At 38.5% G+C, this 18,931-nt stretch overlaps 1 protein-coding gene across 3 annotated transcripts in view; it reads left to right on the plus strand.

The window, feature by feature from the left end:
* Positions 1-18,931, plus strand: part of trim44 (tripartite motif containing 44) — a 39,022-nt gene that overhangs the window by 4,787 nt on the left and 15,304 nt on the right. Inside the window, exons 3-6 of one of the 3 annotated variants that reach the window (XM_077596745.1) lie at positions 209-286; positions 7,451-7,738; positions 10,003-10,079; positions 11,488-11,510. In XM_077596745.1, the coding sequence (XP_077452871.1) occupies positions 209-286; positions 7,451-7,738; positions 10,003-10,071 (435 nt within the window). In that variant the 3' untranslated portion in view covers positions 10,072-10,079; positions 11,488-11,510. Of the gene's footprint in view, positions 1-208; positions 287-7,450; positions 8,761-10,002; positions 10,080-11,487; positions 11,511-18,931 lie in introns of those variants that run through there. The other 2 variants (XM_077596743.1, XM_077596742.1) reach the window with 2 other exon arrangements.

Raw genomic sequence — 18,931 nt, forward strand, 5'->3', positions numbered from 1 at the left:
TGCAGTTTTTCTGTATCTGCTCTTGAACTTTTCTTACCTTCCACATTATGATGTTAAATGTATTGTAGAAACAATTGCAGTTAGTGAAATTTGAGTGATCCTAAAATTGAGTTTCACAGATCTCAGTTTGTATTGTATGTAATAATACTATTAATAATAGCAACCAATCCATAAGTCATTGCATCTGCTGTTTGTGCTTGTGATGTAGAATAGACCGGGATGTGACCTGCTTGACTGCACACAAAAGATGGAAGAACAGATCTCAAAAAAATGGACGAATCCAGAGGTGAGTCCAAATATCTCAATAACTAAATAGTGTACAAAAAGCCAATTTTATTTGTACCTTTAGAGCTTATGCAGAGAGGGAAAACAAGGTTATGATACTTCAGCACCACTTTTTGGCTTTAGCTTTGTGAAATTAAAAAGGTTATATGAGCAATTGAGGAAATGAAAAAAGAATCATCCTCCTCTTGAGTATACTTACGCTGAACAAAAATGCTGGTTAAGCAGCATTGCACAATGCATATTAATGCCATGTGTCATGGAAATGAGAAATATCCAGCATAGTTTGTTTTTTTATCAGGTAAATAAATCATTACACAAATTTAGTGTAGTTAGATGGAATAGACTCCAGCAACCCCCACAACCCTCATGAGGATAAGTGGTATGGATAATGAATGTATTGCTGTTAGACTCCTATTAAAGGCTTGGAGTAATAAGGCTTTTATTTTCAGTGAGACTACGATCATATCATTTTTGCATCATGTAAATGGTGTGTCTTGATCGAGTTATTTCTCATTTGGGAATCAGTGGCAATGCTGCAGTGGCAAAGACAACCACAATGGAGAGTTAGTAATTAGGGGTGGATTATGTCACTGGTGTGCAGAGCCATATTTTACCCCCTGGTTTATATATTTATCTTGGTAAACCATCAACGAACTAGCACATGCCTGAATTTCTTCCATGCAAATGTAATTTCATAAGAGAACTGGGGGTTAATATTTGATCACTGATTTCACCCTTAGACGTCCACATTAAGATAGATTCTGACATTGTTTTAGATAGAATAGAAGAGAACACATTTAACCTGATTTTCTCGAGCCGTGCCTTAAACCCTTGTGGACCAGAATCAGTTAATTGAATCACAGAATTAGCGGAGTGTGTGTTATGTATTTTAAACAGTGCTCAAAAGCAGAATATTCAATTCAAATGTAAATGGAATAGATGGACAGAAAGTTTTGATATTATGTAGTACCTGATGTTTACCATTCTTACAACAGGGGCAATTTACAGTTATTAATTATGACTCGACTGTAGGATGAGTACCCTTTTTGTGTATTACTGCTATTTCAGACTTCTCAGATTTCTCATAGCGTCTGATCTATCTATCTTTTTTTTAAGATGTTGTTAAAAATTAGTATGTAAATTAGTATGTATGTATGTATGTATGTATGTATGTATGTATGTATGTATGTATGTATGTATGCATGTATGTATGTGTGTATGTATGTGTATATATATATATATATATATATATATATATATATATATATATATATATATATATATATATACATACACAAACAAACATAGAATTTGACCATACGTGTTCTACTTCAATACTAGTTTAGATGCCCAATACGACTATAAAGAAAGTTTTGATCGGAATACCCTGCTTGATAGTGGTTACCACGAATGAATCAAATTATTGGCTACGTAAAGTCAGTCACTACAACTCACCGAGTCTTATTGAGCTTTGCTTGGCATTCGCCTTCAATTTGAATAGAATTTTTTCTTTAAAGGGTGAAAAAAGGGTGTAAAGCGCTTTGGTCACAGATATTATTTTGATCAGGCACCATATAATCAGTATGCTCAATTAGATTTAAAAAAAAAAAAAAAACGAAATAAAATGGTACTAGGAAAATAGAGTGCTGCTGCACAGCAATTTATCGTTGGTTGTCAAGGTGAAATTATTTCAGCTTTTGTAACTCATCAGTACGCCACGCTCTATAGTGATGAATGCAATATAAGTATGACTGGAATAGATCAACTTTACACAGACACCAAGACAGTCAAGAAGCAAGATCCTTGTTTTAGTTTTCAATATGCAGAGCCATTGAAGTGACAATCACAATGCTTCATCCTTATCCTGAAATACTAAATGTTTTTAATTTATAACCTTAGAGGAGAGCAATATTGTTTTAAATAAAATGAATGTAATTTAAGATTTTCCTACACTGTATCCTGTTGTGACTGTCATAAATGTACAACTAAGAGAATATTTATCTGCGAAACCTCTTAGGGTACCTTCCCATAATAGATTTTCGTGTGCGGTGGTTTGTTCGCCGGTCTTTTGGTCGCCCGGACCCAAACAACGGGCGACCAAAAGACCGGCGACCAAAAGACAGGCGACAAAGAGACCAGCGACAAAACAAGGTAAAACAACACGATCTACGCATCAATAAAAGCCATCAATGGCCATGAGCAGTTTCACTGAGCCGACGTGTGAGTGTATAAGAGTTTGTATGTACATGCGTTGTCCCTTTAAGAAGCTACGTGAGTCAGGGTCTTAACAAGTTCTCCAACAAAAAACAATAAAAGTCCAGCAAATTTGGAGCTTTTCTTTAGCCTAATAATTACTAGGGCATTAAGTATGACTAAATAGTAATTTGCAGTTTGTATTTAGGGAATTTGAGCAACGATTTAAATGGTAATTATCAATAACCTTCCGGGCGACCAAACGACCGAGTACCATAGATTTTAACACTGTAATTATTGATGCAATCATTTGGATATTGAAGGAAGTAATATTGTGAAGACTGTTTACACAGAATAAACAGGGTTCCTGCATAATCTGTAAAAGGCATTGAGTTTCTGATTTTAAAAATATATTTTTATTTTATTTTGTGGTACTATAATAAAATGGTCCACTTCTAGGTACCATATGTCCTGCAACCGCAGGCGGGGACGTTTTGCAGCAACTAGACCAAATTACTTGATTCCATGATTTTTTTCTTTCATTTTTTCAATCTGTCTTTCTATCAAGTTGATCTGAAATTGAATTTGAAACAACATTAAAAAGTCTTTACAAAGGCTTTAATTTCACTGGTGTTGAGCTGTAGGTGTCAGACAGACAACTGCCTTGTTTACCGCTGTGTGCGCCCAATATTCCTTCCGAGTACTCCTGCCTTCACATGGTTGTATTACTTGTGATTATTTTGGTACTTTGCGTTCTTAATTTACTCGCCGACTCGGTTGTGCCGTTTTTGATTTACCTCAGGGTGCCAGACTCTGGTCTTGAGGGCCTCTATCCACGCTGTTTTCCACGTCTCCCGCCACCAGCACCCATGAATCAAATTATCAGGATCGTTAGCAAGCTTCTGGACAGCTTGATCATTTGATTTAGGTGTATTAGAGGAAGGAGATATGGAAAACAGGCTGGATAAGGCCCTCAATGACCTTAGTTTTTCACTCCTCATTTAACCACATAGATCTAGTGATACCGTAGTTTTGACTTTTTCTGGCCATTTGTGTTTCTTCCTTGTTTAATCGCCGACTCGGTCGTGCTACTTTTGTTGTATTTTGTCAGACTAGCATTTTCTTTGGTGTGTTCCATTTTGTCATACTTGCATTTTCTTTGGTGTGTTCCATTCTGTCATACTTGCAGTTTCTTTGGTGTGTTCCCCGTGTTTGATAAAATCTTTGTTCATTTCTATTCCTGCTTCTGACTCTTGTGTTGTATACATTATCAACGGCTTGCCATTTTATAACAGAAGGAACCATGTTTAAAAAAAATCATAACCTTGCAATATGTGTAATTTTCATCATGGGACATATTTTGCAAGTAAAATGTGCCTGTGTCCTTGTTGCTCAATGTCAAGTTGAGCTTCAAGGACAGGTACAGCTATGGCAATCACAGGGTGTCATCCATCATTGAGACCATCTGTATAGCCGCTCTGTCAGCCACCTCTGGTAACTGGGTCTGAACCCAGCGGAAATCATGAGAACATAGGAGCGTTGTTAAGTGCCTGCAGAGATTTGACCTAAGTGCAGCAGCATATTGTAGAAGGTTAATTTGAGTAACTGGCAGCTGACAACACAGCTAAATTTGCATCTTATCATTCTGACATCTCAGTGCTGCCCCAAAGATTGTCTATACATTAATCAAGCATATGCGTTTACTGTGTACTGTCGAGGTGCAGTGTGCTGGCTGAAACTTATTTTCCAGCTTCCTTACTGGGCAATAGTAGCAATATTATGTTGATTTGTCAGCATGTCCTCTCTGCACTCAAATGTCAGCCCTTAAATTGTTATGCATGGCAGGAGAGCATTAGAGTGACAGCTCCTAGTAAGGAAAGGTCTGTGTGTGAGAGTCCTTGTAAAAGAGCCAAATATAAGTTGCACAAGTTGGAGTTAGGAGGAAATGGCTGCATGAAGTATTAAATTATCACAGACTTTAACAAAACACAAGCTAAAGTTTTCGACATTATTCACATAAAAGAGAATTGTACATTTCAAAGCTTCTTTCAACCCATTTGGCAACCCGGTATAGCTCAGAAAATGTTTTCCCCCTCCTTATAAAACTACCACTAGCTGCAAAAACACATGTTGTCTTTTGGAGAGTAGGCTGCAGAAGAACTAGGGGAAGGATGAGGGGAATTTTTATTTTATTTTTATTTTTTAATGTATTTTCCTCTTTTACTTTGTCCTATCCTATCTGCTCTTGCGTTTCCTCTCAGCCCCCAACTCCCATTGCGTTGTAGGTCTGTAGCACTGGCACTGCTCACAGAATTTTAATTGAATGAATCAGTATCTTTCCCAAAGGTGGTGGCTTGCCTGGCTACTTAAACTTTAGTGAAACCAATCAATGGTTATTTAAAAAACAACTAAAAAAAAACCCAAAACTTTAAAAATGATGTTTATTTTTGCGTCTAAAGATTTACTCGATGACATTAATAACAATTCAAGAACCGTGATCAATTGTAGCTTCACTGTGTATTTTAAGAATAATGTAGATTTTTTTCCGCAAACCTTGCATTTGGATGATAAAAATGTTTGATTCCCAAAATAATTTTGAAAATAGTGTTAAGGCCCCAAATCTGCCCCCCCCAGGCTCCATTTGTCGCTGAGGCAACAAGAACTCGCTGAGAGGGCAGAGAGATCGATGTACGTCAAGGTGGTCTAAGAGATTGGTTGTAGTAGTGAAAGAATGTGCCACATCATGACAGATAAGATAATAAGGGTGATTAGATTTATGTTAAGATTCCTGTTGTGGCTTGGCTAATGGACGGAGCAGTTGTCTTCAAAGATTTATGTCTACTGCTTTCTTTCCACTTAGATTCATCCAAAGTGAAAAGGGAGAGCTTGAGTGGTTGTAAAGGCTGACCCCAATCTTGTAAGGCTTCTTTAGTTCAGTGTCTTAGCATTTTTGACATTTTCTTGTACATATTAAAGATAATGGTGTATGCTTACATTTAATGTTTTATTTTGTATTTGGTTTGTATGTTGGCATACAGAGTTCTTACCAAGTGAAAATGGTCTTTAGAGAGACCGCTGTAGTGAAGGTAGGGAAGGAAGATGTAGTTATATATTAGAGGTGGAGGTACTTATATATTAGGGGTAATGGTTCACGTAGATATATTGAACTGTTTTGGTTTTGCATGTTTGGTTCAGTTTACTTGGTGAATGTTTCATTTTTTTTCCTCCTAAAATGTGTTAGTGCTGAAAGGTAAGTGCTGTGTGGACCACCAGAACCGAAGTCCTGTAAGAGTTTCCTCTAATGAGAGATAGACCAATAAGGGTCTTCCACTCAGCACAGAATATACACATATACATAAGTAAGTAATGTGTTATAGCTAAAGAGATCCTCAGTGGGAAAGTCGGTAGATTAAGAAGGAATGGCAGTAAGCTATTTAATTTCTTTGAAAGCCAAACAGATGGCCTGTTATGGTAGAAAGGGCCTTTTCGGTCTCCATATACAGATGGGATGCATGATGTTTACCTCCAGGGGATTAACTTCAAACTATTAATTATCCACAGCATCATCAGGATGCCCTTAGTGTTATAAAATATCATTCACTTGTTAAAGAACTGTCTAATGCAGGGGTGGCCAAATGCGGTCCTCGAGAGTCCCTATCCAGTCTGTTTTCTATATCTCCCTCCTCTACCACACCTGAATCAAATTATCAACTCATCAGCAAACTGTCCAGAAGCTTGATACCGATCGAGATTATTTGATTCAGGTGTGTTGGTGGAGGGAGATATGTGGCTGTATGTTTTGACTTGAAGAAGTTCATAGTGGCCTCTAGCATCTGTAAATGAAAGCAGTTTTGAATCACTAGGATTTTCCTAGAGGTTAGATGCCCATCTAAACACAGCAATCAGTGGAGAAGCCTCTTAGGCCCTTTACACGATCTGATCAAATCCATAGAAAATGCCCCACTACACAAACAAACTGAAGATTGGAATTGGAAATTCTGTAATACAGTCAATACACACTGTAGTATTGATGCCAAGCAGTGATGGTTTGTGCAGCTTTAAGTGGGGTTGGTTGTGGGAAAAAAAATAAGACAAAAAAAACCTGACTGACTGCGGGCCAGAGGCGGGGAACACCCTGAATCGGTAGCCAGCCAATAGCAGGGCACAAGGAGACGGACAACGATGCATACTCACACCCATACCTCGAGGCAATTTAGAGTGTCCAATCAGTCTACCATGCATGTTTTTGGCATGTTGGAGGAAACTGGAGTACCTGGAGGAAACCCTCGCAGGCTTGGCAGAACATTCAAACTCAACACAGGTGGACCAACCTGCATTTTAACTCAGGACCCCAGAGCTGTGAGTCCGACGCGCAAACCACTCAGCCGTCGGGCCGCTAAAATCAATCAAACAAACAAATCAAATTTATTTCATAATATATAGGTAGTTTTATTTATTTGGAGGCCAACGTGCGATATACTGTCATCTTTTGCCATTTCACAGCTTAAGTCTATTGCAGTATATCACGTTAAGTATCCAAATAAAAAAATGTTCATAAAATGTCAAAATTCACGCCACTCAACTCAGCGCCGAAGAACAAAATTGGCGGGCACTGGGAGTATGCCGTCGCTCTTATCCGAAAATAGAGCTCTCTGAGCTGGTAAGACGGCTGCACGCCACGGAGGAGCGGAGTGGAAGTTGCATTTACCTCTAAGTGTGGGCATTGGGCGAACATCATCGCTCTTTTTTTCGAAAATACAGCTCTCTGAGCAGACTGGACGGCTGGGAGCCTCAAGGTAGCGGAGCTGAGGGTGACATGGGCACAAAGTAATTCACTGATGGAATCATTTTTAAATCGCCAGGGCTTATAATTGTATTTGTTTGTTAAGTTGATTTTTATTTTCTGCACCCCAATTATTTTCTAGGTAAATATTAATTACCTGTACTATTTGCTCTCTCAACTATAACGCAGATGTCTGCACTGGAATTGGAGGCCTATGTGAGCACTCAGTTCAATATGCTTCACAGATTGGTAAATCTGGAAGAAAAGAAGACTCTTCACCTTCTAGATCTGAAGGAGGCATCGCTGACGGCATCTGCTGCAGAGAAGATTGCAGACATCAATGTCCAAATTGAGCGTCTCCAGGAAGAAGTGGCCAATATTACCCATCAGCTTTTCTTGTTGGACAGGTCAACAATGGGTCCTATACTGACAGTAGAGGCCCTCGCAGACAAATCAGGATCAAGTCATAGTTTAACGGTAATTTTTCTGCCATCTACATTATTTTTTCATCCACCACTCAGCCAATTACGCCATGCCCCTTGCTCCAAAATGGCTTCAAATCTAACCCAGATGCCCTTTGTGTACCTCTCTGGCTTCTTGCTTAAGTAGTATTATTGGTCAGTGGGCACAGCCATGCCCGCAAACTGCAAATCAGATGTTGGCTCAGACATTTTTCAGGATCTACTGCCAAATTACATTTAAATATCTGAACATTTCCTAGTTGTTAAATAACACTTCACTGCCACGTGGGCAGCATTTATGTCTCACTATTGTGAACATTTAAACACATCACGCATGTATTACCACATTGTTAGTGCGCAATCATGAAAGAAATTACTTCTTTTAAAAAATGAAGTAAAAAAAAAATATTTGTGCAGACTCACTTTCAAATCAAATTTTCTTTGTTACAAACAATCACTCACAAGGTAAGAGTGCAGCCCTACTTTAAAATCAAATTTTCTTGGTTAACAACAACAGTAACAATGGGATTGTAGTTCATGCAGTTATATGCTCCAACATGGACCTCTTCTTCACGCTGCTCACTTCAAGTTAAGACAGTTTTGTAGACACAACCACAGCTCTCAAGATGTGATCCTTGCAGAAATGTGGTATTCTGGATAGAAAGAGATTTTCAGAGGAAAGATTTTAAAATGATGTGTTCCTTAAAGTCATTTGACTTTTAAACGTTACACGTTAAAGTTAAGCTGTATTCATTCGTTTCCAACCCTGGCTTTGCTTTAAGATTGGGCACTAATGCTGTCTGCAAATATAAAAAAGAACACTTTTTAACCCCGAGGGTAAATTGACTTTGTCTCTGATGGTATTTAGGATGAAGCAAACATTGCCGATGGCTTTGTTTTAATTAGAAATGTAAAAGAACATTAATGGTCAACCAGCAATTTGGGTCTATAAAGACAAGCTTGTCAATAAGCAATTACATGCTATTGGCTAGCCAAAATAAACACTCCACAAACTCATAATAATCATTTTAACATTGATACTTGTGTACTGAGTCTTGTTGTTCCAGAAGCCCAAAGAATATCTGCATACGATTTTCTTTTTTTAAACCCAGTAGCACATAACATACTCTCTCACCTCTTATTTAAAAACTGAAGAGCCTCATTTACTGCCCCGTGGCTGCAAATTAAACATCATATTGCTGTTTTGGTCGTAGGTTACCATCAGTCAGGGTATCTTAAGTGTTCTTGTGCAGCCGCAGCGGGGGAAGCACTGTAGATATCAATAGAGGTTGTATCTCAGCTGTGCACGGTTTTTGAAGCTAAAAAACAAATTCTGCAATTACAAAAAAAGTTTGTTTCTTTTTTTGAACCAAATTATTGAGCAGTACAAACAATGATAACACGCTAAGCCATCATTAAAATGATGAGTTGCAGCACTATTTTCTGTTGTTTTTGATAAAAAATCTCTTGTAGGTATTTTATATGAAACAGTCAAAAAATCAGCAGTAAGATGGCTGTTAAACATAAGAATATATGTAAAATAATTCTCTCTGAAAGCAAAATAAAAGTAAGAATTCTCACATCAGATTTAAAAGCCAAACCAGATAAGCCATAAAATAATATATGATATATAATATAAAAAATATGCCATAAAATAAATAACGAACATATAATAAAAAAAGGGGGAATGTTGGGTTCATTCTGGGATGTTACTATATGTTCATTTGGAATTAATGGAATAAAGCTGAAAGGAAGTTTTATTAAGGGGATCATGTGCAAATTTATAATATAGGGGGGAATGATGGAATAATCATTATTATAAATGTGTTTGCAATGAATATAAAGCCTTATAATATACATGCTTACTATATTAATCAATATATTTGCTCATCCTAAATGTGTAACTATATTAAACAATATATATATATGTGTTGATCGCTTTCAACGAAGACAAACGCTTACGCCAAGGTCGCTCTCCAGGACAGCTGGGATCAGCGAGAGATACAAGTACGCAAAGACATAAAACAATACACTGAGTTCTTGCTCCGAGGACTGTTTACTGGGAGATAGACCTCGCAACCCAGCCACCCGGATGCAAGTTCGCAATGATCTACGAAGGACTCATAAATTGTTTTGTCTGGGACACCGGCAGTTTACCTTATAAAGAAATTATTATGCTTATACTGCAAATTCTTACGCAGGTGTTTTTCTTTCAATGGCAATTGTTTAAATCAGATTACCTTTGAATGTTTTGGTTATGTGCCGCTAAATGGACCGAAGAGTATGCAGCTCGTCAGAATGCACTGGGGGCTAAGACGACGTCACATGGCATTTTCCTTGCAAGTGTAACCAGAAAGGTTGAGAGATGTTTTTCCTTTTTTAATTAAATATTACTAATAATGATTTAAAAGGTTTGAATCGTTATTCCAACAGCCCTAGTTAATATGAATTACTATGTTGTTTACATTTTACTTCATTTCCCCTCGCACCCACTGTTCCCTCTAAGCTGCGCGCGTGCGCAATTGCGCACTACTCTCGTCTTCTCTGCGCAGCAGCAATCCTATGGCGCGCAGTAAAAAAAAAAAAAACGGATTTTTTTTTTTTTTTTTTTTTTTTTAACCCTTTCTTCATGATGGCGCCGTTAAAGCGGCAGCCAGTGGCAGTAGCTCTGTCCACTTATGTTCGTGTTTTACAGCATGTTTTACATGAAAAATTAGAGGGAACATTAACATGCACCTGCTTGTGGCAGGTGTGATACTGGTGTGCCCATAGCGAGCAATGATGATGTCGTAACCGACGTTTGACAGACTGACAGGTCTCCGAATGAACGTTCATTCAAACAGCGTTTAATGATTAAATACAAATACTAGTATTTGTATTTAATCATTAAACGCTGTTTTCAGCTGGATTTGACCGAATTTGAGAGCATTTTGAGCCGTTTGGCGAATGGACGTATATGGACATTTTTTTGCCTCCATCGCGACATCATCGCAACATTTTACCGAGGAATTCACTTCCCTGGGCTCGGTTCTAATGTCCAAAGAGCTCTAGTATTTGTATTTAATCATTAAACGCTGTTTTTGGCTGGATTTGACCGAATTTGAGAGCATTTTGAGCCGTTTGACGAATGGACGTATATAGACGTTTTTTTGCCTCCATCGCGATATCATCACGACATTTTACCGAGGAATTCACTTCCCTGGGCTCGGTTCTAATGTCCAAAGAGCTCCAGTATTTGTATTTAATCATTAAATGCTGTTTTAGGATGGATTTGACCCGATTGCTGTCATTTTACGGCTCGGTTCTGCTACATCTGCCCGCCCAAGAGTGCTTATTCCCGGGCTGCCATTGATGGTAGACTAACATTGATTTTTACTATAATTTGGACAACACCGGCGGCGGGCCGGATTAAAAATCCTAACGGGCCGTATATGGCCCGCGGGCCGAGGTTGAAAAACTTGTACACACACGATCCGGGGGCGGGGCGAGCGCGCGAATCCCGTTTCGGCGAAACCTCCGTTCGGCCGAATGAACATTCGGCGGAACGTCCATTCGGCGACCTGCCCGTCTGTCAAACGTCCGTCGGCGAAACGTCTTTAGGCGAATCATCCGAGTACCGATGATGTCGCTCACAATGGTACTCAGTGCGCTCAGGGAGGTTGACTTTCTGCTCAGACCAACGAAAAATTAGAGGGAACATTGCTCATTACAATAATTTTTAGCATGTTGTTCCCACTTTAATTTTGTCTTTCCCTCTGCTTGCAGGATGAAGTTGAGTCCAGACGAAGGTAAGGATACCATTCCATGTTCACTTTCTTTGCGGCACAATATTTAAGAATAAACTAATGGCTCTTTACAACCATTCACTTCTACCATCTTAAACGTTGTCACCCTCTCCAAACTAGATACTAACAAACAACATTCAAGGTTCAATAGCAATACAAACTCACCTTTGCCGGCATGATTCTCAGCTATACTTGTCTACCAAAGACGTGTTTTCACATGTGAGTCACGTTGACTTCCCAGCAAGGCAATTAGTCGCTCTCATCTTTGTGTGCCAGATTGAAGCATAAAAATTGATCGTATCTTTTGCTCCATATGCGAGATAAAATGTCTCGAACTATCTATATAAAATTACTCTGAATGTGTGTTTGTGTGCAAACCAGGAAAAGGTTGTTCTTTCATTTGTACAGTCAAATTGTCCCCTTTAATCTCATCAAAGTTGCAAGTCACAATGGTAAACACTGAATGATTACGTTACTTTTTGTTTGTGTTTTTTTGCACCGAAAGGCAATTTTACGTTTTGTCTAAATCTGACCATCATAAAACCATCTTCCAAATTCCATGACTCACACTTAGTGGTGACTTTATATGTCAAAGGAAAGTGGTCCTTTGTGCCTTTTGATTGCTTGCCTGTTCACTCCCATTTAAGGTCAACTTTTACCCACAGAACAAGATTTTTTTTAGTGCGTACACTCTTTTTTTATTTGTACACTGGGTTCACACCGTAGTACACAGAAAAGCTCTAAACACCATTTGTGAATATTTTGCGTATTCTTGTGCAGTGTACTGCAGTGTGTTCTAAACAAGGACTTTGTTAGCAAAGAGTTAATTGTTGCTGTTAGGTGCATTATGTATCCTAAGCATGGTACATTAGTTTCCATTTTGCATGTGCATTATTTATCTTGCATACTACGTTGCACTCAAAAGATGCATAGAGCTAGCACACGGCTCTTGCCAGATTGAGGCTCATGTGCGTGTTATAACTCTATAATTTTTTGGGTGCATTTGGTTTAAAACTAAAATACATTTTATAGATACATTAATTCATTCATTTTCCGAACCGCTTATATTCACGGAGGTGCTGGAGCCCATGCCAGCTAACTCCGGGCACCAGGGAGGGCACACCCTGAATTGGTGGCCAGCCAATCACAGTGCACGAGGAGACAAACTTAAAAAAAAATTAATTTAAAAATGTAGATTGTCCAACCAGCCTATTTTGCATGTTTTTGGAAAATGGGATGAAACCGGAGTACCAGGAGAAAGCCCATGCAAGCCCAGAGAGAACATGCAAATTCCACACAGTGACCCACCTGGCATCGAACTCTTGACCCTAGAACTGTGAAGCCGATGCGCTAACCATTCCCCCCACTCGTCCACCGGACTGCCTATACAACATTATATGTTAAAGCAGGGCTGGACAAGTCCGGTCCTCGAGAGCTCTTATCCAGTCTGTTTTCCATATCTTCCTCCACCACCACACCTGAATCAAATAATCTGCATCAGTTTCAAGCTTCTGGGCAGCTTGCTGATGAGTTGATCATTTTATTCAGGTGTGGTACAGGAGGGAGATATGGAAAACAGACTGGATCGGGGCTCACGAGGACCGGACTTGGCCACCCCTGTGTAAAATAGGGAACAGCAGTCAAAATAAACACATGTTCTAGATACATTCAGCATAAAACAATTTTAATCTACTTTACATTTATGGGCAAGAAGCCCTATAACCCAAACTAAGATTTAATATGTAATTTATTGTTCAACCAGTATTATGAGCTCCATTTTGGAGCAGATGGCAGCAAGGCTGGACTGCAAGGTGATATGCAACTGCCCTTGGCCAAGGTTAACCCTTACACTTTTCACACTCCCAGGTATAACTACTCTCAATTTCGTCCTCCATATTACACAAAAATGTAGTTGTGGAAAATAACTTCCCAGAGAAGTACTACAGGGTTGGGAAGAGCTAGACTTCACAGCTTTGTGCGATTTTATTGTGTACCAAGGAGATGCATTTGACTAAATGCCTTTGAACAACATTTTTTGCAATTAATGAACACAAGTGTTTTGAACCATTAGGAAGAATTTTTCAATATTGAGAACTTTATTTTCCTGATGACATTGTTTTACAGTGTAGGCTATTACAATAGAGAAGGGTTGCCATATTATAGGGCCTTGAGTATGTTGTTTGAGTTCCCATAGCTAGTTTAATAGTCAATCTTTAGGGAACAAATATTTTTAGGGAAACCAGGCTAACTATGATGACTATTTTCAGCGACGCAATTACCTCCAAAATACAGTTAACAATCAATTAAAAACAAGAAGGATTGAACCAGGAAGTAAGAAAGAACTAATAATTTAGGGTGTCCCTAAAGCATGAATAATATGGATATAAATTGTATACTGCGGATTTTGATCAGTAAGGACAGTTAGGGTTAAACTGGAAAACAATAGCGTTTTAAGGCCTGATTTAAAGATTGATATTTTTGCCGATTTATGCATAGATATGAAATTACATAATCACAGTGTGATGCCACGGCTGCAGCCAAATGCGGGCGGACACAACCGTCACCTCTCACCACCCCACCACACAATACAAACCTTAACAGTAGTAATAGATTTATATTTTGTCCTTGCACAGTACGGAGAATTTTTATGTCGACTGAGTGGAATATATTAGGCATCGTAGCAATCAAGGCGTTGGGACTAGGCAATGTTTGTCGTGGTATCCCCTGTAAATGTGTGCATTATTCTCACACAAGGCTCAGACAAGGATTATTACCTTACAATATGCACGTGTATACGATTACAACACCGTAATCACACGTGATCTTTGAATGAAATAATACGGAAGCATAATGTTGGAAAAATAATCCAACAGAAACGCAACTACTGAGCCCAATACCACTACCATAGGCAAAAAATCCCCTCAGACTATAATGTTATTCATACACACAGAGATATATTTCCACTAGTTTACAATCACTACAATTCCTGGCAAGATTTTGCTCATTTGAATCTCACTATTCTACTCTCAGTTTATCCAGCAGACTTTAGACACGGGTGGACCGACCTGAATTTGAACCCAGGACCCCAGAACTGTGAGGCCGACGCGCTAACCACTCAATTGCCGGGGTCTCCTAAGTTGCATTACAATACATTTAATTATTTTGTGATTAGTATGTCTTAAAGTTTAAAATAATTACAATTGATCAGATTTATTAACTGTTTCCTTGTTCCTCACTACCCTCGTGAGGATAAGTGATTCATAAAGTGAATGAATTAATCTTTCCTTAATGTTTGTTTTAATTCTCAATTGGTCATTGAAAGCAGATTCCATTACATTGAAATGAATAGCAGTTTTTGGCTTCCTTTTTTATGGTATAAATGCAGGTGGAGACCTAGGGGACAACTCTGACAGAGAAGGAATTGGAGACATTGGAGGATGTCTTATCAGCCTATCTGTCGGAGTAGTTTGCCCTTCACACGGTCAAACAAATGAGCAAAGCCAGTCAGGGATGTGTCAGGGAATTACAGTTGGAGGACGTAGCATAGAAAAAAATGAAGGTAGGGAAGGAGCTGCATTTCCTCATAAAGTCAGGGAATCACTGTTGGAGGATGTAGCATAGAAAAAAAATTAAGGTAGGGAAGGAGCTGCATTTCCTCATAAAAAATTTACACGAGTTTCCCTAAAAGTGGACCCACATGGCGTAATTTTCAGATTGTGTTTGTTGTTTGTGTGTGTGTTTGCATTCAAAGCAAGCAATGAAAGTATACTGCAAAAGAAAAAAAATACTGTAACAGTAATACAGTATAAACACTTTGTACTCTTATATTCATCACTATTTAAGCACCTTAGACTATATCATATTAGTACCTGAATAACAATGCTTGGACAATACATCATCGGTTGAATGCCAAAAATTATGCCCTCTTTTGAATTGTTTACTGAACCAAAGCCATGCAATGCTGCCAATGGAGGAAGTCCCTGGACAACAAATCGAGTATAACTGCATTCTTTCAAGCACGGTAGTGATACCATTTACCCACTGACTGCTTTTCATGGCATTGCGTGAAACCTATTAGGAATAGTCGGGTAGGGCATTTATGTTTCGTATTCCAGTTCCAGTCATCTGTGATTTAAATCTGCCGATCACGAAACCAACACATGGCACATGCATGAGTTAAAAATATTTATTGCTGTTAGCTAGCCCCCGTAAAATTATCTGGATTGAACAAAATGTGTAAACTTTTTAAAATACTATGCAATGTAAAATTCCTAACAAGTAAACCAGAAAAATCAACCAATTAGTAACCCAGTCATGACCAGATCTAACTTACTCATCCCGATTCTCTACTAGAAGGATATGCTGTAAAATAATCAAATAAACACAATAGCAGATGGACACTGCTTAGATCATATATCACATTTAAAAAAGGTGTAAAATCCCGGTTTCATTGCATTCAATGCCAGTAAAGTATTCAGTAGTTTCTAGAAATCAACTTGTGTATTGTTATTTTGTGATGATAGACACTATAGTGGCTTTCTTGCTTAGTATTCAAAGTAATATTGGTCCATTTCCTTTCTAATGATAACTGTAAGATAGTCTACCACACCTCAAAATAAAGAAATTAAAAAAAACAAGGGCACCCTAAGTGAAATTGAAGTGCATTTGCTTTGGATAAGAAAAAGCAAATCCATATAAGACTGTGAAACTCCCATTAAGTTTTAGATTTAGTAGTAGACAATTGTCTTGTACAGCTCTGGTAGAGCTATATCTGTAAAATCGTTACATTCAGGTAAGCACATATCAAGACTCCAAATGAGAGAACGGGTAAAGCAATCCCATTTCCTCAACCTCTGATGGACAGTGGTCATAGTCAAATGAATTCAATATTTTTTTGTGTTATCCTTTTAGCCCTTGAATTGTCCTGTTTTCATGATTTGCTGTAGGCTATAAATTTACCTTTTACTCTTATACACATTGTAGAAGATCCACACATCAGATGTCTGTGTGTGGTACAGTGGCTTCTGTTTACAACTGTGTGGGCATAGCATCCCTGAATGCATAATTGGAATGACATTTGAGCAGACTCTTTAGTTGCCATTTGGGAAAGCGTAGCATCCCTAAAAGAAGCCTTTCAGGCTCGCTGAAAAACTTGAGTTGAAGTGTTCTGGCATGAATTGTCGATATCGTAAGTGCTCAGTGCATTGATGTGAGAGATCAAATTCAGTAGCCATTGCATGCATGCGTACTTGACGCGGCAAGAGACGCAGATTCTGCACAAAAGTGGGATATATCTGGTGTAAGTCCAGTGTAATTTGCAATTTACTTAACATTTTCTGTAAATGCTTCTACGATCCAGGCTTGAGAGACCGTTGTCAGTAATCGGGTGTCATTGCTATTGCTAAGGGATCAGTAGGTGGTGTGATGGAGGGCCGAAAGTGCAACAAAACTGTCAGAATACACAAGCTCCATCTATCAAGCGAGAAGGAATCCTTCAGAATTTTGTTACCGTGAAGCTATTGACATTTGACGGATTTCAATGCGGCCTAGGTTACTGTATCTTATGCAAGTAGCGCCATGAAACACTTCCTGCCATCCTTATAGTAGTTTGTTTTAGTGCCGAAATCCTTGGGGATTTTGTACATTGATATGGGTAATGTTATGATGGGCCTTTCACAAGTGTCTATAGAAGACAACTGTAGGCATCCTATTGTTCCATCGTGCATTCATTATGGAGATGATCCGTGTCTTTTGCCTATAACTTTTCTTGTTACTGTCCTACTATTATGTCAAGATGATCCAATTTGCCAGTAGAACAACCTGAAGTGGATGCCCACTTAATGCAACACCTATTGCCCAGATCTTTGCGAATCCAGTAAACAAGGACATTCACCAGTGGAACTACAGTAGTCCCTTGAATTTCACGGATAATGTAGACCAGACATGGCCGCGCTAATCGGAAAACCCCGAAGTAGGATCACCAATGTATGACAGCAATAGATAAAAACATTCATTAATAGTTACTCCAGCGGAAATGAAGACTAATACCGTAAATTTTAGGCAATTAACAGCTACTATTTTCCTCACCTTTGAACCCTGCAGGTTACTGTGAAGTTCGGTTTATTAGCATACATCTATATTAGCAAAATACTGTGGTTCATATATAACAGAAAGAGAGAAATTAACTCAAACATAGCTCTGATAGAAATATGGATAATGTTTCTGAAGAATTTCAGTCCTCTAAGAATTGATTTGTTTTAAATAGAAATGTTCCTGCTCTGGCGAGATTTTTTTGGCTGGCCAAATACGGAATCTGTCTTGTCTGTGTAGTTTGTGCTCAAAACCTCTTTTTTGTATTTTATCTCTATCTCGATGTGACATGTTTCTACTCTCTTTTTTTATTGTCTCACTCAAACATTTCCATTCCACAGCAGAACACACGCGCACACCCACGGACTCACACTAGCACACAGGTAGCAAACAGCACACTCTGAGAATGCATAATTCACATCAGTGCAGCATATTGTCAAAGTTTTCTAATGTGCCATTCATCCACTCATGTGATGATAGGCATTGTGTGTGAGTAGGGGTATGTGTGTTTATATGCATGTAAACCGACAAAAGAAAAGCTCAGGCAGAACTTTAAAATGGATGGATTGCATTGGACACATTTTTTTAATTTTCTAAATACGTCTTCTATGATTTTGAGCTGGAATACTGCATTTTTAAATTGTATGCAGGAGGTTCAATGGTATGATACTTTCCGAGCACTTTTAAGTTAGCGTATCACAGTTCTCTCTTCTGGTATGTAATTTCATGTTCTCCCCATTTTTCAATAAGTTTTCCATGTGTACTCTGATTTTCGCACTTTTCCAAAACAAACACGTTAGCTTCAATTAAACAAAAAATAACTATTCGTATGGGACAATTTGTGTAAGTAAATGGCTGTTCGTCTAAACTGCAATTGACTAGAAAGCCAGTGTGTTCCACTAGAGATCTTCTCTACCACCCTTGCAACACTAACAAGCTATATAGCTTTGTTAATCAGAAATAACAGCCCGCATTGTAATTATAGCAATATGCTGTAATGTTGCCTTTCTTGTGCTCCTACTTGTGGTGCAGTACAGGTTTTTGTTGGGCTGACTTGTTCACTACGTGTAGCTTTACAAGTGCTTCTCACATTGACCTGCTTTCTGGACAGATAGAAAGCTCGATCCCAGTGCAAAGATAAGACATTGTGTGTGCAATGCATCGGAGGCTCTGACATGGTAGAATAGGGTTACGACTATGTTTGAGTTGATGCACTGAAATCTGAGGCACCAATGAATAATGGATTGTTAATCTGTGTGCAAAATACATCACCCCTTGGATATTGTTCTTTGCCATTCCTTCTTGCTCTTTGGGATGCAATGTGTGTCTTTTTT

Source organism: Stigmatopora argus, chromosome 3, assembly GCF_051989625.1.
Source record: "Stigmatopora argus isolate UIUO_Sarg chromosome 3, RoL_Sarg_1.0, whole genome shotgun sequence".
NCBI classification, from domain to species: Eukaryota; Metazoa; Chordata; class Actinopteri; order Syngnathiformes; family Syngnathidae; genus Stigmatopora; species Stigmatopora argus.